Consider the following 23,673-nt stretch of genomic DNA (forward strand, 5'->3'; position numbering starts at 1 on the left):
GACAGCGGAAGGAAGGAAGAAGGAGGAAGAAACAGCAGAGAGTGTTAGTAGTTCGTCGATAGAAAGTAGTGAAAAGTTTTTTTAGTTATAAAGTTTGTGAATGGACCACACTTACCACGCAACAGGAGAGAATGAACCCGAATCGTCATCTGCGAGGAAAAGAAGACGCAGCTTCACTCCTTGTGATGCACTCTCTGCGGCGCTTTTCCTCCTGATGATATATCTCCCCAACGATGGTAGCAGTAGCACTGAATCCCATTCTGTGCATTCAGCCTCTCTTCTCGCCCGCTCAGCATCAAACACATGGAGTTCCTCATCTGTATGCTCCGGCTCAAACAGGTATGGCTCTGGGTCTGTGTCCGCTACAAGAAACTCTTCAAAATCGTGTTCAAAGTCGTCCATTGCAGCTACTATAGTCCGGAGATATTGCTAGGCTAATAAACAGCTGAGCTCTGTTTACCAGCTACGCTGTCAGTCAGTGTGCGGGCTGGAGGTTGGCAGAGCAGAGAGGGGAGGGGGGTCCCCACTAGGTACTGTAAGCGGGTATGTGTGTATGGAGTGTGTGTGTTATGCTAGAAGAGTCAGAGTTTGGGACGGAGTCTTTTACCCCCTGGAGTGTTACCGGAGTTTTTGGAGTGCTCAAATAAACTGGCCTTTTTCCCGAACGCTCCTCTGGTCTCCTGCTCGTGAGGGATTCATTACAATATCGTAACATATCTTAGATTTCTAAATAAACATTTACCTCGTCGCTAGATAGACCTGCTCCTGAAAAACTCGTGTCTGCGCAAGGCTTTCTGTTCCTACGAGGCCACCGTCATTTACCCGACGGGAGGGGTGAGCGAGTGAGCCCTGCAATCTAGAATTTGACCACTGATGTCACTGTTTTCAACGGTTTTCAACCCATTTTACACACTGGCCCTTTAATTCCAAAACCACTTTTTACTACAAATGCAACACATGAAGCAATTGATTTCCAGCAGAGCTAAATTTAATGTCATGTTGCACAGAAAAGTACAATGGTAAAAACATAATGGCACAATACATTGAGTGAAAAGGCAATATTCAACAAGTACAGTAGATGGAAGATAAAGATACTATACTGCTATAAATTGTCTAAACTTGTCCCATCCTGGGTATGTCATACATCATCTATATTATCCGAGTAGAAGTTGTCAAGAACAAATAATTAAAAATACTGTTCAGTGATTCTGTACGATAAGGCACTATTCATTAGATATTTTTCTTAAAAGATATTCTTGCTTGGTACTATCTATAATGATGACTTTCACAGCATCTCATTTCTTTAACAGATTCACAGTAATATTGGTCTGTGTTTACACATATCAACACTTTGTACAACTCTGTGTGTCTTAGATTTGTGATGAACAGATTCAATAAAGGCCACTGCAGCAATCAATACTCAGCCATATCCATAGTTTCCCAAGGAAACCATAAGGATCAAAGTTCTAAACGTTAATTACAAGCTAGTCCTTGAACAAAAGATGGTTTATGAAGTTTTTCTTTCCTTCTAAATCCACTACACTAAAAATAATATGCAAAAGGCAACATAAAAATCCTTACAAATGAAAAATAGAGTGAGTTAAAAATTATCTGAAATGATTAAGTCAGAGATTAGCACAGTTTGGGAGTATTACATCCAGGAGCAAAGACAATGACTTCACACAGAGACTGGGCAGCTGGAAGTTTGGGAGAGTTTCTGTTGTGGCTGCTACTGCTGCTGATTTTATCTATAGATCACAACTTCATTGTCTTGTTTTTACAGAGGTGCAATCATAACTTAAGGGTTATTTCAGTGATTTAGTGCTGCATTTCTGTTGGGGGATTTGCAAGACTGAGATTTCAGAGAGGAACTAGATACTGTATTTCCCAGAATGCAAGTCAGTAGAATCTTAAGTTAGAGCCTCCCTGCCTAGTATTTTGGTTTTAATTCCCCTTGACCTCAGCACAGCCTTTGACACAGTGGACCACAATATCTTCAACAATCACCTATAGAACTTTGTTGGTATTGGTAATGTGACTCTAGATTGGTTTCTCCTATCTGTCTAACAGGCCCTTCTCTGTCATGCTTGGAGATGCCTCAATCTCTCATGCACCGCTCTTTTGTGGTGTCCCCCAGGGGACTATCCTGGGTCCCCTCCTATTTACTATATGTTACCTCTAGGGCATATCATGTGTAAACACAGTATAGATTGCATTGCTACGCACATGATACACAACTGTATGTCCCATTAAAGCCTGGCACCACCAATGTTTCTTGTTTTATGTACTGCTTCACTGAAATCAAGAATTAAATGACCAGAAATTATAATGACCCCCTCCATTTCCAGTACTGGTACCATCAACAATATCTCTTGTAGACTGGGTGCCCTATGTAAAAACATTTAAAAGAGGCCTATAACTGAGTCTTTGACTCAGTGCTCTTTTGATGCCCAGGTTTCTAAAGTGGTGTAGTCCTGCTCTGCACAACTGAGACATTTAATGAAGATCAGGTTCATTTCTTTCCACTGCAGATTTAGAAAGGGTGATCTATGCTTTTATTTCCTCCTGACTTGATTATTGCAAGGCACTTTATTCTTGCATCAGCAGGCAAAACATCCAAAGATTGCATCTCACACAAAACGCTGCTGCCAGGCTTTTAATTTGTATTTTGAGAAGCAACCACATCACACTGACCCTCACTGCCCTTCACTGGTTACCTATGAGTTTTAGAATTGATTTTAAGATTTACTGCATGTTTTTGAAGCCTTGAATGGTCAGGCTCCTGCGTATATCTGTGACATGTTAATTCCCTAAGAGCGTGATCGTTGCATGAGATCCTCCAACAAGGCTCTACTAATGGTTCCAAAATCTCAACTTCTCACTAAAGGTGACCAAGCTTTTGTTGTCCGGGCCCCTCAGCTGTGGATTTCCCTGCCTGAGGATCTAACACTGGGTTCACACTTGATGCAGAAGTGCAGTGATATGTTGACTCTCCTGTCAGCAGTCGCCTGGCTGGTCACACCAGAGGTGCACGCCAGTCAGCAAGTGATATTGCTCTCTGCTCTGTTTAAATAACATATAGAGCTCTGTCTCTGTCTGTTTGCTCGTCTCGCTCGCTCTGTGTTTAGACACAACTGACTGTGGAAGCATGGGGTGCTAATTCTATCATTTATCACAGTCAGATCATTCAGATCATATCTAATATGCATTTTATATTGTTTACAATACATCGTCAGTGTGTTTTCTTGGCAGGTTCTCTTGCAGATCGCAGAAAAACTTGACCGGGCTCGACACTGCACTGCGTCCAGTGTGAACAGCTTAAATGGTTAACATGGACACCAAAAGCCAGCAGGCACATAGAAAATCAGCATTCTTTGCGGTGCTTTCGCATCCAGTGTGAACCTGGTGTTAGGCAGACTAACTCAGTGACCTCTCTTGAATCTCATTGAATTACCCTTCCCAGCCACAGAATGTGTGTTGTCTTTTGCTGTCATCTGATTGTGAATGTTCTGCTGTATCGTTGATCCTACATGTTTTTTGTGAAAATAAAATCAAAGCCCCGAGCTTCACTGAGCCATGTATTTGTATTTGCATGAAGGACACGATGGCCTCATTAAATTGCTGTGTCCAACTGACCTCCATTCTCTACAGTTTTAACAGGCACCTGGGCTCTGTGGCAGTGAAGGGAAATACATCATACAAGTAGGTATTGGGACTGGCCCAAAGTTAGAGACAAGCTATTGAACATAGTGGAGCATTCAGAATCTAAATGACCAGAAAGTTTTTCTCAGGAGTTGGTGACGACCAAATCAGAGCTGAAAGGAGAGTGAATTTTGGACTTACATTCTTTGGGTGGATATAAAGGCCACTCCAGATGAAGGATAAAGTTTCTCTGTCTCTGCTGGGTGAGTAAATAGACCAAATATTGCTACCAAATATGTCAGTGTTGCTTTTTTTCCAGATTGCTGTGTTGCCCCAAGTGGCCAAAAATCAATTAATACAGCTTCAGAGATAATCAAAATATTGTACCTGAAAGTTCTTCACCTTGGAAATAATGGGGTGGTTCCAATTACTAAGTTTTACCAGAGTTTCAAGCACACCACATGGTCTTCATCAGCACATGGGGTTTGTCAGTTGTGAAAGTTGATTGTAAAAGTTCTCATTTACAGCAGAGCAAGCTCTATCTGCTAATGAAGACCATGAGATGTTGTTGAAAGTGCTGGTAAAACTTAGCAGACCTTGAGTAATGGTTATTTTGTCAATTGTTAGTCTATTTTGGGCAAAGTTAAGTTGAAAACCACCACACTGACTCCGGCTTCCATACAAAAACCTTTCTTAATAGAAATATATGACTGAAATTTCAAGCCGTTAGGCTGATCTCCATCACAACTGACTCACTGCAAGCTAACACTTACCTGCTTTCTTGGAGAAATCGGACTTCATAACTACTATTACGTTTTTACTGATTGTCCATTTAGACCCCTAAATTATGCACTCAATTTGACAAGTTAAAAGACAAAATGATTACGATACATGATAAGTATTCAAATTCCCAATCTCTACTGCACTCACTCTACCTGACACACAGGGTATAAACTTGGAATGCAACCCTTGTGGAGTAATACCAAAGAAAGCTTAGAGAAATCTGTGATCACAGTGAGACACAGCTCCCTATCCATAGCTATAGAAAAGAGCAGAAATGCAGTCAAATCTCACATGAATAAGTGCGGTTTCATAAACTCCACTTTCTATGAGTGCTACACCAATAACGCAGCTCTTCACATCCTCCATGACAGGACAAAAGTGGAACTGGAAGTCTTTCCAGAGTTTCCTCCTGTGGAGAAGAGGCTAAGGCAAACACTTTTCTGCAAGAGCAGGCAGATCTTGTGCCAAATGGTTTGAGGTTCTCAGACTGAGCAGAGAGGGGCTTGGAGCAGAAAAGGAGCTCAGGTGCTGGATGTCCACTTGTGCATCTGTTTGGCGAACTGCAGCACAAAGATGATGTCTGGTCGCTGGTCTGGGTCTGGGTTGATGCACATGCTAACCAGGTCCCGCAGCTGTAAAAGTAAAAAAACAATGCATCCGGGCAAGGCAGGATTAATTATAGAGAAACAAAATTAACTGGATTCATGCTTATGCTGAGTAAATATCTATATTCACAGTACATTTGGTCTCCCTGAGAATGATATAAATCATTGGCTGAGGCCCAACAGTCAGTTTTGTGTTGCTCTACCTTCTCAGAGTAATGGTCAGGTGGAAGTGGAGGGTAATCACACTGCTCAATCTTCTGGCAGAGGGAAAGTAGGTTCATCTTGTCCCCATAAAATGGACTCTGCAGCGCTGCCATCTGAAGAAAGAGAAAGACGGGCTGGATGATAGGAATTCTTGTGATGAGAAAGAATGAAATACTGGTGTGGGTGTAATGCGTTGGAAATATAGCTAAACTTGGTTCCTGATCACCAACTCAGACAACCTTTTTTTTTCAACAATCTGTTTATTAACTTTTCAACATTGTACAAAAAGAACCAGACCAGCTCAGTGGCCTAGTGGTAGAGTGTCCGCCCTGAGACTGGGAGGTCATGGGTTTGATTCCCCGGCCGGGTCATACCAAAGACTATAAAAATGGGGCCCACTGCCTCCCTGCTTGGCACTCAGCATCAGGGGTTGGAAATGGGGGGTTAGATCACCACATGATTCCTGCGGCACTGCTGCTGCTCACCGCTCCCTCAGGGGATGGGTCAAATGCAGAGAACAAATTTCACACACTCAGGTGTGTGACAATCAGTGAAACTTTACCTTTTAAAAGCAACAATAAATAATATTTAAAAGATGTGCCGGTCAGAGTGGCAGCAAGTCTGAGTCTGAGCTTTGAGTAAAATTGTGTACACAACAGACGGTCTTCTGGCTCTGAGAGGAAGTAGTTACGGAGTTAGACACTCTGAAGCCGTTCAGAGGCTGCAGAGCAGCTAGCTAGCTAAAGGCTAGGAGGTGAGATACAAGCCTTTCCTTCCATCAGTCCTTATGGGGAATGTCAACTCGCTCTTCAACAAGTGTGACAAGCTGTTGGCATTGGTGAGGAGCCGACGACTCTACAGGGAGTGTAGTCTCATATGCTTCACAGAGACAGTCTATGATAATCTCATCATTTTGATTCATTGAGGATGATAATGGCCCTCTCAGTTTTTAGTTGTTTTATGTGCCATGCCAAAATTTTTCCTGATCTTCCCCTTGGTCAAATAAAGTTTGTTTAAGTTTGAGAAAATTACCCATAGCTTTTGACCAGGAAATTTCATTGTACTGTGCTCTTAATAATAACTTATAAATTTAAGGTAGTTAATGCCTGCCTCCAGCGCTGGGTGGAGGTGGGAGAGTGAGGCCTGGGAGGTTGAGAGTCTCCCCCAGAGAGGGGAGAGAAGAGGGAGGGAGACAGAGAGCCAGAGAGCTGGGTGAAGTGAGGATGGAACACAGGGGATTAATTCCCCCTTTAATGCCTGCCTCCAGCGCTGGGTGGAGGTGGGAGAATGAGGCCTGGGAGGTTGAGAGTCTCCCCCAGAGAGGGGAGAGAAGAGGGAGGGAGGGAGACAGAGAGCCAGAGAGCTGGGTGAAGTGAGGATGGAACACAGGGGATTAATTCCCCCTTTAATGCCTGCCTCCAGCGCTGGGTGGAGGTGGGAGAATGAGGCCTGGGAGGTTGAGAGTCTCCCCCAGAGAGGGGAGAGGAGAGGGAGGGAGGGAGGGAGGGAGACAGAGAGCCAGAGAGCTGGGTGAAGTGAGGATGGAACACGGGGGATTAATTTCCCCTTTAAATCTTATTTAAGGTACTAGTTATTTTACGATAAAATATAATTTTAGCACAGGGATTCTGATAATACTTTATCTCTTAACAGTTTCATTTTTGATTCCAGAAGCGCAAATTTTTGTTTAACATTTTTGAATTTAGAACTTGTAAAGTTCATGTTCTGACCCCTTGACCCCCCATGAACTTCCCACCTAGTGCTTGAAGTAATTTCAGATTTATTAATTGAAAAGTATATGTCAATTTGTTCCTCCAAAAAAGAGACAAGGTCAGGCTCCCTCAGCCATTTTTGCGGCAAACTCCATTTAGGTGGATCCTTATTCAGGCCTCCATGACATAAGTTATTTGTAGCATGATCTGAAATCAGAATGCTATCATAGCTACAATCCCTAATTTCAGATAACAGACCTGCAGAGACTAAAAATTAATCAATTCGGGACCACGATTTATGTGTATTAGAAAAGCATGATTAGAGTAACATCCCATAGATTTAACGACCTGATAAAATGCTGTAGAATTACTCTACTTTTATTATGGGTCTTATCAATTTTCAATGATCTATCTTTACTGGAGTCAAGAGTACAGCTGAAATCTCACATATTTGTTGACCCTTAAGGGCTGTTAAATTAAGAAACAAATTATTGAAAAATGCTGGGTCATCGTTTTGGTGCATACATGTTGACCAAATTAAGAAATTCTGTCAAGAGTGTACCTTGAATTATAAGGTACCTGCCTGCTTTATCAGCAATACATTTGTAACATCTAAAGGAATAGATTTATGGATGAGACTCATGACCCCTCTTGCTTGAGTATTAAAGGGTGCAGACAGCACCCTGCCCTGCCACCTCCTTCTAATTCAAATGTCCTGGTTAGTTCCTTGACCATAAATTACAATTTTTATTATTACTGTACCACTAGACCATAATGCCCCCCCCCCCTCAATACAAACATATAAAAAGAGACACGGGGAAAAAAGGCAGAAAAACTCTCGAACAACATTTCCCGATAAATGAACCACCCAAACCATGATGCTCCAGAACTGAGCTCCACCCTTCCCCAATTGCTCACTCCAGCAACACCAAAACCATACCACACAAGGTGAGTAGTGATCCAACTATACTTCTTGCCACTTTGCTTCTGAAAGCATAAACATTCTCTCTCCACTAATTATAAGAGATATAAGAAAACGAATAGCAAATAAATCATCATGAAATAGCAATTGTAGATACTCAATGAGGCAGGGCCGGACTGGGAGAATTTTTCAGGCCGGGAGTCACACATTTAACCAGGCCACCCAGCCCACACACGCACGTTCACGCACACACATACATGCACACGCGCACACACAGTAGTACATGTTGGCTGAGGCAAAATATGCACCCCAATATAGGCATAATAGTCACTACAGCACTCACTTCAATGTCACAGGGACACTCCGTTTGAATCCAATAGTCACAGCATTATTCCATTTCACATATGGGGATTCACCATATAACTAATCACCAGCAGTCCAGTCCAGTGCTTTTCTCTCCTACATGCCACTGAAATTTCTCACCAAAATGTGTCCCTCAATACAACAGTCACAACATGACTCCTGAAATAATGCTATGGTAGTATGCTCAAGTGAAAAAGATGATTGTATTATTTTGTCAGCAAACCATTTAGATGCCAGCTTATATTGCCAGTCAATATATTATACCAATACCATATTGAATGCAACAGTTAATAGTAAAAATATAGGCCAACAGCAACTTCAACTTATGTGAACTTATTTCAATAACATCAGTCACTGACAGAGTCAAGTCAACTTCGACAGATAAGAGACGTATCCTAACGGGGCTTCCAACATTTTTCAGGTCATGACCCATCTGTGGAGGTATTGACCCACCAAATATTTTGAAGTAAAATATGAAAGAGATTGTCACTACCATGTAAAAGAGGTAAATAATTAACACTCCTCTTTGTATATTGGCAAATGGTCTTCATACATTATCATACCAGGGAACCCTAATGAACCCCAACCTAAATCCAAGGTTGGAATATACAATAGCTTTCATGTTTGGGCTGGGATACATAACAGTAAGGCAACAGACAGCAAAATTCACTTACACTTTATAGAATAAAGCTGTAGTGCCAAGAAGGCTATTATTACAACTACATGAGAGAGCCATTTATGTCAACTGCCAGTACCTGGTGTTCATGTGACTGCAACTTGTTACAGGCTGGTGATTAATAATAATAATGAATAAATAGCATTCTTGTAATGTAATCCCAAAGAATATGCAAACAACTCAAGCTTATGTAGTACCAATGACATGCCCTACTGTAAACATTTTTCTGTACCTTCTGCCAATGGCCCTGCACTGGCCCTTGATTTGCCCTTGTATTCATATAGGATAATAAAATGATCATTTCCCATTTGTTGCACAAATAAATCATCTAAAAAGTAGTGAAAATGTGGCTAGTAGGTCAGTGGTTTTCAAATCTCAATCCTTATTTTAACTTCAAAACTTTTGAATTTCAAGGGCCTACATTTCTAAACTGTAATTGTAAAGTCCAATCCTCAGTGTTAATTTAACTCTCTCTGAGAATGTACAAATGGAGCCTTGCCAAATGTACTATAGGGTCCATTTATCAATCATTTATCTGGCCTCAAGGACCCCTGGGGGTCCCCAGACCTCATGCTGAAAAGAACCAGTGATTTTTTTTAGGTAACTAGCAGAAGCATCGTGTGTTTTTGTCTCAGCGCCAGCGGGCTCTGACACAGACATGCGCGACGCAAATTGACACACACCCTCCTCACCATGCTGGCTGTGTTTACAACGTAGGACTGCTGGGGTGGGTGTAAATCGAAACAAACCAATCACATCTTGTCTTCTGACAACTGACAAGTGGCTCAACCTCACACACCTCATCCCTCTCCTCACATCACTGTACCGCTGTGATTGCATTGGTCTGGCCTGCCTGTTGGGGAAAAAAATGGCAGGCCAGCAGGCCAATCACAAGCCAGTGCTTCTGGAAAAGTCTCCCTGTGTGCAGTCCCGGCCTGCTCTACAGCCTGCAGGCCATTTAGCAGGCCAGGCCAGGCCAGGCCACCGGGAAAACTCCCGGTCCTCCTGATGCGCAGTCCGGAATCAGGAGGTCTCTTCTTGTGAACTACCTCATACTGTCTCACAAATCCACGAAATAAACAGAATTAGTGCACTATATTAAGGGATAACAATGCCCAAACAGCAACACAAAACAGGGCATGGATGAAGAAAAAGATGAAATCTGGCTGATGTTGGGATTCATAGGACCACATAGGATTTGCTATTTGTTAAAATCTAAACGGGACATTTGAAGGCTTTTTCCTCTGCATGCTCTTTGTCTTCAAACAAAGAGAGCTTTGTGACTCCCATCTCCACAGGAGGTCTCACCTCACACCTCAGTGAGACTCAAGTCCCAAAACTTGATTGGACAGTACTTTTACAGTGACATGTGACTCTGACGTCACAGGCATCTGTAGAAGGTCTGCTTCCTTCAGACAAATCTCGCTCTTACTCGGGAACTGCGGAGCAGCCCACACCTTTTTCCTGCTGGGCCTGGAACAGCCCAGATGCTCAGACCCTTGCTCCTTGCCCTGAACTATCAAAGGTGAGGCAATTGATCACAGACTCTCTAACCTGAACCAGAAAGTTAGAGGTAGCACAAGGTTTGCAACTAGCTTTCCAGCAACAAGGAACTAAGTGAGTTAGCACCCAGCGTCTAACTCTGCAAGGACCCCGAGCGACTGGCTTCCTAGGATCAGAACCTTTGGAACAAGGACACAGCAAAGACTGCAGCTGGAACCACAGCTCTTCACAGCCTAAGGTTCATAAAAATCTTGAATCTCCTCCAGGGAGGCCTATTATATCATCCAATGGATCCCTTACAGAGCCTGCTTCTCACTTTGTGGACTTTCATATCAAGCCTTTCGCCCAACAACTGCCCTCATATATTCAGGACACTACTCATGTTTTAAAGGCACTTCATGAAATGAGAATTCCTCCTGATTGTTTTTTGGTAACTTTAGATGTAGAGTCCTTGTATACCAACATTAACCATGATGATGGACTAAATGCTCTAGAATATTTTCTACAGAGCAGGCCTATGGACTCTTTGCCTCCTTCTGAATTCATTCTACAGCTCACTGAATTGATTCTTAAAAATAATGTATTCCTTTTCCAAAATCAATTGTATATTCAAGATAGAGGTACTGCTATGGGGGCCTGTTTTGCTCCCTCCCTCCCCTTATGCCTCTCTTTTTTTGGGACTATGGGAAAAAGAAGTCGTTCACACCAGATATAATGACAAGATAAAATGGTGGGGGAGGTATATTGATGACATTTTGTTGTTTTGGACAGGTTCTGAGGAGGAACTCTTATTGTTTTATGATTTTTTAAACACTAACAATAGAAACATAAAACTGTGCATTGAATATTCTCAAAACAGCATTAATTTTTTGGATTTGACCATCTCCAAAGGTGAGTGTGGCAAATTGCGTACCACAGTATATCGAAAAACAACAGATAAAAATACAGTATTAAGGGCTGACAGTTTCCACCCTAAGTGGCTGAAGGACAATATACCTTTTGGACAATTTCAATGTCTGCGACGTATTTGTGACACTGACTCCGAAATTGAAAATCAGGTAAAAATGATGTCAAACAGATTTGCAAATAGAGGCTACCAGGCTAAGATTGTTCAGAGTGCTTACAAAAAAGCCCAATCTATACCTAGATCTGAGCTCTTGATGACAAATAAACACAAATTTTCAAAACCAGAGCAAATTTACTTTGTCACACAATATAGTTCTTTTGCAAACTCTGTAAAAAAGATTGTGCATTCTAATTGGAGTTTAATCAAGAGTGACCCTCTGCTCAGAGAGGTTTTTCCTGTTCCTCCTCAAATCAGTTTTAAAAGGGCCCCCACTTTACGTGACAGGCTGGTGCCTAGCCATCTCTCTGCTTCAGATAAAAAAACTTGGCTTGATCGACCTGTGAAGGGTACTTATAAATGTGGCTTGTGCAAACATTGTGCCAATATCAAAGAATGCAAACAATTCAGTGACTTTAACACTAACAAGGTTTATGACATCAGTTCATTCATTAACTGTAATACTACGTTTGTGGTCTATCGATTGTCCTGTACCTGTGGTTGTTTTTATATAGGCCGCACTAAGCGACGTTTAAAAGACTGAGTCTCTGAGCATAAGTATGCTATTAGAAAAGCAAACTTTGATTACCCAATGGCTAAGCACTTTTATGAAGCACATGACAGCAATCCTGGCTCACTCATGGTTGAAGGCCTAGAAAGTATTCAAAAAAACATTAGAGGTGGTGACAGACTCAAATTACTTTTGCAGAGAGAGACTTTTTATATTTACCAAATGAAAGCCACTATCTATCCAGGTCTAAATGAAGACACTGATTTCAGTCCTTTTTTGTAACTTTTTTCTATCATAACAGATACAGTGTTTTTTCTTTCTTTTTCTCTGTATTTAATTGTTTAACAATTGGTGAAGCCATCTATTGGTCATGATCTGTTATCTCTCATGTTTCTATTGTCCTCCTACCTACCCAGGTGATTCCAATCATCCTATATAAGAAGCTCCTCCTACCTACTCAGGTGTTCCTAATCATCCTTTGTAAGGAGCATGAGAGGCCGTTTACATGTGGCCGGCTATTTTCATAAACGGACATTTCACCGTCTCCGTTTTCAAAAAGATCTTCGTTTACACTTACCCGTGTATATATACACGAGAGCATGCCAAACCTGTAGGTGGCAGTGTAACGAGAAGCTCAAGCCTGCCATGTATCCATTGTCACCATAGCAACATAGGTCGCACTTTTGACACAGGCACAAGTTCCGGCGCATACTGTGACGTCGGCTGCCTATAACTCCGTTTATCTCTGTTTATCTCAGTTTACATGCAAACGCGCAACCGGAGTTTTCCAAAATCTCCACTCTGGCTGGAGTTTTTAGAAAGACTCGTTTTCAGAGGAGAAATCTCTGTTTGCGTGTAAACGAAGGGCACAAACGAAGGAAGATGTCTTCGTTTATCAAAATCACCGTGTACGTGTAAACGGCCTCTTAGTGTGCTGAGGGTTACACCCTGAAGAAGGCTTTTGTGCTGAAACGCGTGGGCTGTAACCCACTTTCATCATGTTTTAACCTTTTCTATATGAAACAGCCATTTTTTAAATAAAGGCTTTCTATACATTTAAAGAAGAGTGCCTTGGATTTCCCTTTTTTCTTCCCAGCATTCTTCTGCCGGCTAACAAAGCAGCACACCACCAAGTGACTCTTTCTCCCATCCATTCAAGGACTGGTAAAGTAACAACTGGGCATAGTTTATCACAGCTTTAAAGGCTAAGCAAGACTGTTTAACTTGTTGTATGTGATTTGATACTGTTCATTGAGTTATTGTTGTGATTGTTTGCAGTTATGTCATTGATTAGTTAGCTTTGCCAAAGCTAAGTGTTTAGTTTGCTAATACTGTTCACAAACAGATTCTTGCACACAACTAAACAATCTCTGCAACAATCCAGACTGTTTGCAACACAAATCACATTGACATAGACTCATTAACAAATAGGCTTTCAACAGAGCTACACCCAAACAGGCATCTCAAAGTTCCCGCTTCTTTTCCTTTTTCTTTGTCCAGACCACACAGTCAGACAAACACCTCCCCCGACCGGAAGCCAGCTTTGATTCGGCCATTTTGGTAGTTCTCTGTTGTCAGCCATTTTGTTTTGTAGGCCAAACGGCTCTTTGATCAGCACACCTGCCTTTGTCTTTCTCTGCACGCACACGCGCACACACACACACACACACACCAAGCTTGTATATAGTTAGTTAGAATTTGTGTGTTTTGGTTTGCTTTGCTAGTTTGTGAATAAATATAATTCATTGGAATCATACGTGCTGTCTGTTTAATGTTGCACAAGAGTGAATGAATAGTCAACCTCTGCTGCATCAAGAACTCCGAACTCCTTCAGGCGTTACTGTTAATTTTGGTTATTAATTTAATTATTAATCAAAACTCTAAATTAATAGTGTAGCGTATTTTATGAGACTGATATCTTTAACTGGCTATCATTTTTCCCTTTACGGGAATGGTGCCCCATGAGGTGATTTAATGTTAATTAAGTCACAGTATTTAACATAATTATTAATTATTATTAATAATTATTAATTATTTCCGATAGCTAATTGACCCCAACATAATTGGTGCCTCTGTGTGATGCCCTAATATGTTGATCACAACATATTTGGTGCCGCCATGTGAGACCTAAAATTATGTTCCCACCATATTTGGTGCCTCCGCGTGAAGCCCAAATTTAAATCCCTACATATTTGGTCCCCCCTGGTGAGGCCTAATATGTTGATCCCACACTGACAATCTTAAGTGTGCACTGCATACCTTCATGCTCACCCATTACCATTATCCTCTTGGATTTTCCTGTCGGTTTCCTTAAAGTTTGTGTTCTGTCCTTGTAAGTTACCAACAGTCTAGCGGGAATAAGCATGCGGTGTATTATCCCCATGCTATGGAGCTTTTGTCTGACAGAGTCGAATTCTTTCTGCTTTTGATGCGGGTAGAAGCGAACTGGTTCAGCCTTGTAAAGGATTTCTTTTTTGGCTCTGGCTGCTCTTAAAACAGCCACTTTGTCCCTGTCATTCAGAAACTACATTATCATTGTTTGCGGGGGAGTGCCGGGCTCCCATCTCTGAGCTCTCTCCAGTGTAAACTTACTAGGTGCTCTGAGCCCCAGTGCCTCCGGTACTCAGTTCTCAAGAAACTAGCAGGCGTCATTCCCCTCCTTCTTCTCCGGAAGATTAACCAGCATCAGGTTTGAGCATCTGGACCGTGCTTCAGGGTCTGTAACTTTGTCTTCAAACTCCCTTTTCTTATCCTCAAGTGACCAAACTTTAGCCTGGAGGCTAAGCACATAATTTTCAGTATTGGAAATATGGACCTCTGTGTTTGCAATGTGCTCTGTACACTCGCTCATTTCCATTTTATTTTCAACAAGATCATGGCTGATAATCATGCCCATACTGAATCTGCGCCCGCAGAACTCTAAAGATTTTCTTTTAGCAATATATTGCTGCTTGTAAAACTCAGAATGTTGTCACTGTCTCCCCCTACTCCTTGTGCATTTGTGTGGCAATCATGTGTTGTATTCAGTTAGCATTAAAGTCAAAGTTAGTGGTGTAGTGAGAATAAATGTCAAAAATAAGATTTACTGTTAATAGATTGTTAATAATTTTTGGTGTCTCTGCTCCATATTGAGCCTTCCATTTTAATGGTCTTGTGTCCCACATTTTGTTGACTGACTTTCCAGCAAATGTAACATTTTTTTCAAGTAGACATGATTAAATCAAATTTCTGATTCAAAGTTTCTACTAAAATTTGCTTGGTAGTTCTTTTTTGCCTGTTAGGTTTAAATGTATTGTGTGATGTTATTTTTGGTCAAAAACAATTGTTATCATAAATTAATACTGTCACATTATGAGCAAGAAAATACAAAAAAGCAAGTCAACAGTATCTTATGCCTCATTTCCAATGCATGTTTCATCTCAATTCGACTTACTTCTGGTATTCGTACTTTTCTTAGTTTTGTTTTCGACGGCACATAGTCCCCTGTCAGTATAGGTGGGGTTCTTAGCTGACTATCATAGTGACGGTGTGTGAAACTGCTGTGACATCCTCCTCAACATGACACAGCACACATTGCTCCATCCAGGTCTTGCTGGATAATAATAATAATAATAATAATAATAATAATAATAATAATAATAAATTTTATTTATAATGCATTTTACATTCCAAGGAATCTCAAAGTGCTGGATCGTATCTGATGACATGTATGAAGTGTGCTCTTAAGCCTAGTTCACATTACACGATTTTCACCGCAATTTTGACGTCGCAGAGGATCTTGAGAGCCACCTTGGGTCGGAGGTGAGTCGAGGCAGGATACGTCCCACGTCAGCATGCAGGAGGACGGAATAAATGTGAGGAGGACAAGCCGGCAAGCAACAACAATAGCAATGTCCACAGGAGCACGTAATGCCTGTTGTGTTTTGACCCAGGCTCTGGAGGCAGATCTAACTCATTTATTTTTGCTTCCACACAATTTAAATAACCCACCTGTAGCAAGATAGTGCAGGGTCAAGGACAGACATTCTCTAGGGGATAGGGCAAGCCTAAATCTGTTGTCTTACCTTGCGATGTACGGCTCTACCAGCCAAAGCAAGAAATCAAAGTCTTCCGCAGTCATCCGTAGCATTTGCTGAAAACCTGTTTGATCATTCAGCTATGAAAGGTACAATATTCTGGGTCAAAATACATAGAGACTATATAGACAGTACGATGAAAGCTAATAGGCTAGCGGCACAGTGGCAATCGAGATTCATCCACAGAACTCAGCTCCAACTCTCTCTGCAGAGTTGACAACCTGCGCAATCTGCGTGCAGCAACCCATTCCTTTACTCAAATCACTTTCTTCTTTCCCTGTTTCTTCTCAGTGCAGAGCAGGGCGCAAACAACCTGCAGAGCTCCAAGCTGTCGGACATCCATGTTGACAAGTAGCGCTGGGGAACTTCATAACATCCTGTTTTGGTCACACGTGACAACATGTAGTTTGGTGACGTCACCGCGTTATCTGGGGCTCTGTCGGCGAGGGCTCGGTAGTGAAATCTTGTGGTGTGCACACACAGGCCGTAACATAGTTGGCGAGACTCCCGATGACAGAAACACACGTCACCACTGACACTGGTATGAACACTGAAAAGATTTCCGCGACTCACGATTGGTCGGCCAGTCGTGTAATGTGAACGTGGCTTTACTCGTGCAAAAGCTTTTATGTTGAAGGTAGTGACAATAAAATTTCTTGTCTCTTCTCCTGCTGAAGAAGTTCCAGTTCAATAGAGGCAATGGCTCACATGTCTTTAATGCCTCTGTAAATATATTGGCACTGGGTATGTATGATAGAATTGCAACAGAACTCACCTCTGCTAACAGGTAATGGGCCAAAAGTTACCCACAGACAGTTTTCCAGCAATTTAGCACTGAGAGAAAAGTTGCAAACTAACATGTCCAGTGAGAAAAAGCATGCAAACAGTTAAGCTAGCACCATAAGTCAATGGGTTGCCAAGATGAGTCGCCGATGGTCACAGCTAATTTTGGATGGAAATGAAAAGAACTCTGAACCTATAGGAAACAAGATTTTTGGGCCACTTTTGCTTGCAGGAGCTAAAGGGCACTTTTAAATGTTTGTATCGATGATGAGGGTGGAGAATTGGCAGCAGACAGGGAGAAAAATGTTGCATTTGCTGAGTTGATCTAGTGTCTGGATGATAAAAGTTTGTGACTTGTAATGTGAGAAGTAGCAGGCATGGACAGAAAGCATTTAAGATTCTATTGACGAGAGACTATTATGCATGTAAAGGTAAGCTATCGATTTCTGGTTTTGCCAGTCCAGTCAGTGTATGATCTTAAATTGGTTTGATTTTATGCAAACTTGCTGAACCAACATTTGTCATTATAACACGTTCTGGCTAATTAAAATGTAGCCTACATCAGCAACCTGTGCTGACGTCATCACATGGTGCTAAATCCTAAGGTTTATAAGGTACCAAGGTACAACAGCATTAGTAAAGAATCCTGTAAGCAGACAGGGTTGTAAACATACTGATATAAAGTATCATTTCATAAGATCAACTGTGAATGATGGAAAAATAAGTTTGGACTATTGCCCAACAGACCAGATGGTAACAGAGGTGATGACAAAACCTGCGACTAAATTTAAGTTAGCAAAGATTGCTAAGTTTATGTTTGGAGGTTAACCATGTATGTGAAAATGTGCATAATGCAATGTAAAGAACCTCATGTGTTTTCACCACACCATTTTCACCATACAGGATATTGTGATATTTTGAAATCTCCTCTAACCTACTGTAGACGACTAAAATACAAAATTATTAAATGAGCGACAGTTATAATAAAGTTAAATAAAGTACAGTTACAATTATATAAATCAAAGTGGAACCACTGGTGCTTTTATTTTGAAGCGCTCGGCTCGCCTCGGGCTGGAGGTGTTGATGTTTTTGCTTTGAACTTGAAGCTTCTGGTCAACAGTTGTGAGCAGTTAGCAAGGGCAAGGGCAAGGCAAGACAATTTTATTTATATAGCACCATTCATACACAAGGCAATTCAATGTGCTTTACAAGAGAAATACATTAAAAACAATAGGTTATTAAAAACAAAAGCTAAAAGCAAGACAATAAATAGTTAAAAACAGTGCAGAAAATGCATTTAAAAAGCAAACATAAAGCAAAAGCAACAGCAGACAAGTATAAAAACAATAGCTACAGATTATCCTAACAATAAGTTACATATCTAGTTCACTGGTAAACTGCAGTAAATAGTAATGTTTTAAGCCCTGATTTAAATGAGTTGACAGTTTCAGCCGACCTCAGATATTCTGGAAGTTTGTTCCACAGACGGGGAGCATAGAAACTAAAGGCTGCTTCACCTTGTTTGGTTTTGATCCTGGGAACACTGAGTAAACCTGTTCCAGATGATCTGAGGGGTCTGGATGCTTCATAACGTACAAATATATATCAGAGATGTATTTAGGCCCGAGACCATTTAGTGCTTTATAGACAAGTAACAAGATTTTAAAGTCTATCCTTTGACACACAGGAAGCCAGTGCAGTGACTTAAGCACTGGTGTAATGTGCTCCACTCTCTTGGTGTTGGTGAGGACTCTGGCAGCAGCGTTCTGGACGAGCTGCAGTTGTCTGATTGATTTTTTACTCAGGCCTGTGAAGACACCGTTACTATAGTCCAGCCTGCTGAAAATGAAAGCATGAACAAGTTTTTTTGTATCTTGTTTAGACAGAAATTCTTTTATTCTTGCTATGTTTTTAAGGTGGCAGTAGGCTGATTTAGTCATTGTCTTAATGTGACTATTGAAATTTAGGTCTGAGTCCAGAACTACACCAAGATTTCTGGCTTGATTTGTAGGTTTTAGTGTCATGGCGTCAAAGGGGGCACTGACTATTGATCTTTGTTCTTTGGGGCCAAAATCAACCATCTCAGTTTTGTCTGTGTTTAGTTGTAGAATATTCTGGCACATCCATGTATTGATTTCATCAATGCACTTATTTAGCAGATGTAGGGGACTGTAGTCATCTGGTGACACTGTTATGTAAAGTTGTGTGTCATCGGCATAAGTATGGTAGGAGATGTTATGATATTCCATAATCTGAGCAAGAGGGAGCATATAGATGTTGAACAGAAGAGGCCCAAGAATGGACCCTTGAGGAACTCCACATGTAATTTTTGTTCGCACAGATTCATAATTGCCAAGTGACACAAAGAAATCCCTGTCATGTAAGTAAGATTTAAACCAATTTAGCACAGTGCCAGAAAGTCCCACAAACTTTTCTAGTTTGTCGAGCAGTATCTTATGGTCAACTGTGTTGAATGCAGCACTGAGGTCCAGTAATACCAGAACCGAAATCTTTGATACATGACTGCTCAGATGAATGTCATTTAAAACTTTTACAAGTGCAGTCTCAGTGCTGTGATGTGCTCGAAATCCAGACTGAAAGGCATCAAAGGAATTGTTTTGCTCCAAGAAGGTGTTAAGTTGCTGAAAAACAACCTTTTCAATGATCTTTCCTAAAAACGGTAGGTTTGATATGGGCCTGTAGTTATTTATTACTGAGGCATCCAGATTAGGTTTTTTTAAGAGAGGTTTAATGACTGCAGTCTTCAGGGCCGTTGGAAAAAGGCTTGACTGAAGAGAACAGTTGACTATCTGTAGTATATCTGATGCTATGCAGTTAAAAACATCTGTTAAAAAGTTTGTAGGCAGAGTGTCAAGGCAGCAGGTAGTGGACCTAAGGTTTCTAACTATGTCTGTCAAAGTAGCATAATTTAATGGGTGAAAAAGTGCCAAATTAACTGGAGTAGTCTTATGAGGCACAGGTGAAATAGCCACTGTGTTGGAGTTACAGACTGTCTGTCTTATCTTTAAAATCTTGTCTGTGAAAAAAGAAGCAAAGTGATTGTGTGCCTTGGTGGATAGCAGTTCAGGAGGGACTGACACTGATGGGTTTGTCAGTCTGTCAACAACAGTAAATAAAGTCCATGCATTGTTGTTATTTTTGTTGATAATCTCAGAGAAAAAGGACTGCCGCGCCCTTTTTAGCTCCAAGTTATAGATGTGCAGACTTTCCTTATAGATGTCATAATGAACCTGGAGTTTGGTTTTTCGCCACCTGCGTTCTGCTTTTCTACATTCTATTTTTTGAGCTTTTACCCATGTGGCATTCCTCCATGGTGGTTTTTTTCTTACCAGAGACAACTTTGACCTTCATGGGGGCAATATTGTCCATAATATTCATAGCTTTAGAGCTGAAACTATGAACCAGATCACTGACAGAGACTGAGGTCAGAGCTGGTGTGGGTATAAAATCCTGGGTGAATAGTGTACAGGTGTTTTCGTTGATATAGCGTTTTCTGATTACCTCTGTTGTAATTTTACTGGTGTCAGCAGAGATGGCTATTTTAAAGAAAACACAGTAATGACCAGAAAAGGCAACATCAGTCACCACAACCTCAGAAATGTTGAGCCCTTTGGAGATAATTAGATCTAAAATATGTCGCTTATTGTGTGTTGGCTCTGTTACATGCTGGGAAAATTCAAAGTTGTCCAGGATGTAGAAAAGTTCTTTCGCGCTGCCATCTTTGGGATTATCAATATGAATATTAAAATCACCCACTATAACAACATAGTCAAAATCAATACAGACAATAGTTTAGAAAAGTCACCAACAAAGTGTGCACTATATTTTGGAGGCCTGTAAATGGTTACTAATACTGCTTGACAGGAGGATCTCAACTGCAGTGCAACATATTCAAAAGACTCAAACTTCCCATATGACAACTGTTTGCACTGGTAAACATACTTAAATAAAGTGGCTACTCCACCTCCTTTCCTAAGTTCTCTAACTGAGCTGATAAAATGGAAGTTTGGGGGGCTGATTCAATAAGTACTGCTGCACTGTTGTTTTCATTTAACCAAGTTTCAGTTAAAAACATAAAATCAAGGTTTCTCTTGATAATAAAGTCATTAATTAATAGTGACTTGCCAGCCAGAGATCTGATATTTAATAAAGCTAAGTTTAGTGTACTAACATTGTCTGACACAGTCTGTGGTTGATGCATAACTGGAGTCAGATTAGATAGATTAGCTGTGCGCTTAGAGTACACATTGTTTTTCCTGATGCTAGTCAAAACAGGAATGACAGACCTTGGAGATGACTCTGGCTGATGCTTTTCAATTTCAAGATGTGTTTGACCATGCCACCGGCTATTTAAGATCGCCGGTATGTTTAAGGAAGTGGCATGGGGTCTGTCTCATCTCTGACAGGCACCTGAGTGATGACGTTGGCTCCTTGGTGGTTGTGGTGAAGGGCAGGAGGGGGGTTGTTGGATCCCTGACTGGGACAGAGACATCCTCTGAATGCCTTAGGTGATGTGGAGCAAAGGGTCAGGTGAAGGGGGAGAGATGCAGGCTGTCTGTCTCTGTGCCACGTACTTGTCCTTGGCTCTTATCTGTCCATTCTTGTTTTGGTATGGCCTTCCAAGAGCATGACGTAGGTTGGCCTCCAGTGATGTTCGGATGGATCCCATCACGCTGAAAGCGATCCTTACAGTTCCAAAAGATGTTAAAACTGTCAATAAACTTTATCCCATGAGTGAAGCATGCCGATGTCAGCCATGTATTCAGGGCAAGGAGTCTGGTAAAAGACTCAATTCCTTTCCCCTCCGATCAGGATGGTGTCTAGGTGATCAGGTGTGGTGTTAGCGATACTTCTCCTGGCCCTTGGCTTCTCAGGTGTGGAGTTAGCATAGTTTTTTCTGGCCCTGGGTCTAGCAGTAGTTTTGGGGCTATTGCTTGCATTTTGGATAGCCTTAATACCACAAGTGTGATTGGCCTGCCTGGGTTCAGTGCAGTTGCTATTGTCACACATTTCATTTGGAGCCAGTGCATCGTACCTGTTGTGTAGAGAGAGTTCAAGTGGAGGGGTGAGCGTTGGGGCTCTCTTGACGGATTTCCTGCTGGATTTGCCTTTGCGTCTAGTGACATCAGCCCAAGTCCTGGCTGGAGTTGATGCTTTTGGTCGAGCACCAGTCCTGTGCCAGTAGGAAGGGTTGTTAGGGAAGGCCAGTTTGGGAGCCTCTGCAGCTGATCCAGTGGTGTTAGGACATATCCATGGGATTGTGTCAGCCAAGTCAGCGATGGTATGCTCTACATTTGTTGTATTTCCATATATAAAAGTCTGTCCATCAGCACCTTGTATGTTAGCTGCCACAGAGTCAATGAATTGCTCACTCTCACGAATTTGTTGTAGCGTTTCATTCTTCTTTTGAAGCTGCCTTATCGTCTCGGTTAGTCGCTCACACTCTGTGCAGCTCACAGATTTTGCCATCTTGTCCTTGTCCTAATCACAGGTTTCCAGTCACAGACACAGCAAAAGGCTTGCACTGTGCCTCAGCCCTGCTCACATAGTACTAAAGTGGTGAAAAAGTGGTGAAAATATGGCAGTAGTCCTCTGTATCTTTCACAAATTAAAGTCCCAGTGCTTTCCAGGATCTACTATCTGTAGCTTTTAGGAGGAAAAAAACAAATATATCCACAAAAGAATGTAAACAAAGTGGAGTGCAAGCAGCAGAGCGTCTGCACTTTAAGAAAGCCGGAAGCAAAAAGGTTAAACTGTTACTGCTGTGCCGTTAAACATGAGGATTTCGTCACTGTAAACTGAATGAATCACACTGGTGCTCTGTAGTTGCAAAATGCGACTGCGAGTTGCAGTTTGGAGCCCTGCAGGTACAAAAATACACACCTCACCTGCTCACACTATCATTAAACTCTGTTAACAGCAGCGCTTTTAAACATGATGAAAACTGGAAACAAACTAACAGCTCTCCAATTCATACATTAATATATGCCAAAGCGAGTTCCATTCTGGTGCCTTAAAAAAATGGCATGACAATTATACTCGATGTACATGATATAGTCATTTTATATATCGTATATGGAATAAGCCTTTCCCTGTGGACCCACCACCTTTAGGGACAGAGGTCAGGGTTGGGTGCATTGTGCTTTGGGCGGCAGGCAGGCGCAGAGCCCCTGGCATGCTGATCCATGACATTGCGAACTGGCTCTGGGAATGGAATGTTACCTCTCTGGTGGGGACGGAGCCGTAGCTGGTGCAGGAGGTGGAGCGGTACCGACTAGATATAGTTGGGCTCACCTCCATGCGCAGCACTGGTTCTGGAACCAAACTCCTAGAGAGGGACTGGACTCTCGCTTTTTCCGGAGTTTTCCAGGGTGAGAGGCGCCGGACGAGTGTGGGGATACTCACGAGCCCCTGGCTGAGCGCCACTTTGTTGGGGTTCTCCCCGGAGAGCAAAAGGGTTGCCTTGAGGTGACTGCAGGTCGCAAAGAGAAGGTCACTGATTGTTGTTTGTGTGTATGCACCAAACAGCAGTACACAGTTCCCAGCCTTCTTAGAGTCTCTTGGCGGCGTCCTGGAAGGGGTGCCGGCTGGGGACTCTATGGTTCTTCTGGGGGACTTTAACGCTCACGTGGACAATGGCAGAGAAACCCCAAGGGGGGTGATAGAGAGGAACGGCCTGCCTGACCTGAACCTGAGTGGTGTTTTGTTATTGGACTTCTGTGCGAAGCATGGACTGGCCATAAAAAACACCATGTACGAGAACAGGGAGGTTCATGTACCTGGTACCAAAACACCCTAAGCCAAAGATC

The 23,673-nt window shown here is 41.9% G+C and overlaps 1 protein-coding gene across 8 annotated transcripts in view; it reads right to left on the minus strand.

The window, feature by feature from the left end:
* Positions 1-970: 970 nt before the first annotated feature.
* The window catches only part of nek6 (NIMA-related kinase 6), a 112,438-nt gene continuing 89,735 nt past the window's right edge, over positions 971-23,673 (minus strand). For all 8 annotated transcript variants that reach the window (XM_078162371.1, XM_033646794.2, XM_078162372.1 and 5 more), the window contains 2 exons: positions 5,234-5,347; positions 971-5,057 (listed from right to left, as the gene is read on the minus strand). In XM_078162371.1, coding sequence (XP_078018497.1) covers positions 4,947-5,057; positions 5,234-5,347 — 225 coding nt within the window. In that variant the 3' untranslated portion in view covers positions 971-4,946. The remainder of the gene's footprint in view (positions 5,058-5,233; positions 5,348-23,673) is intronic.

The sequence above is a fragment of the Epinephelus lanceolatus genome, chromosome 19, assembly GCF_041903045.1.
Source record: "Epinephelus lanceolatus isolate andai-2023 chromosome 19, ASM4190304v1, whole genome shotgun sequence".
Classification (NCBI taxonomy): domain Eukaryota; kingdom Metazoa; phylum Chordata; class Actinopteri; order Perciformes; family Serranidae; genus Epinephelus; species Epinephelus lanceolatus.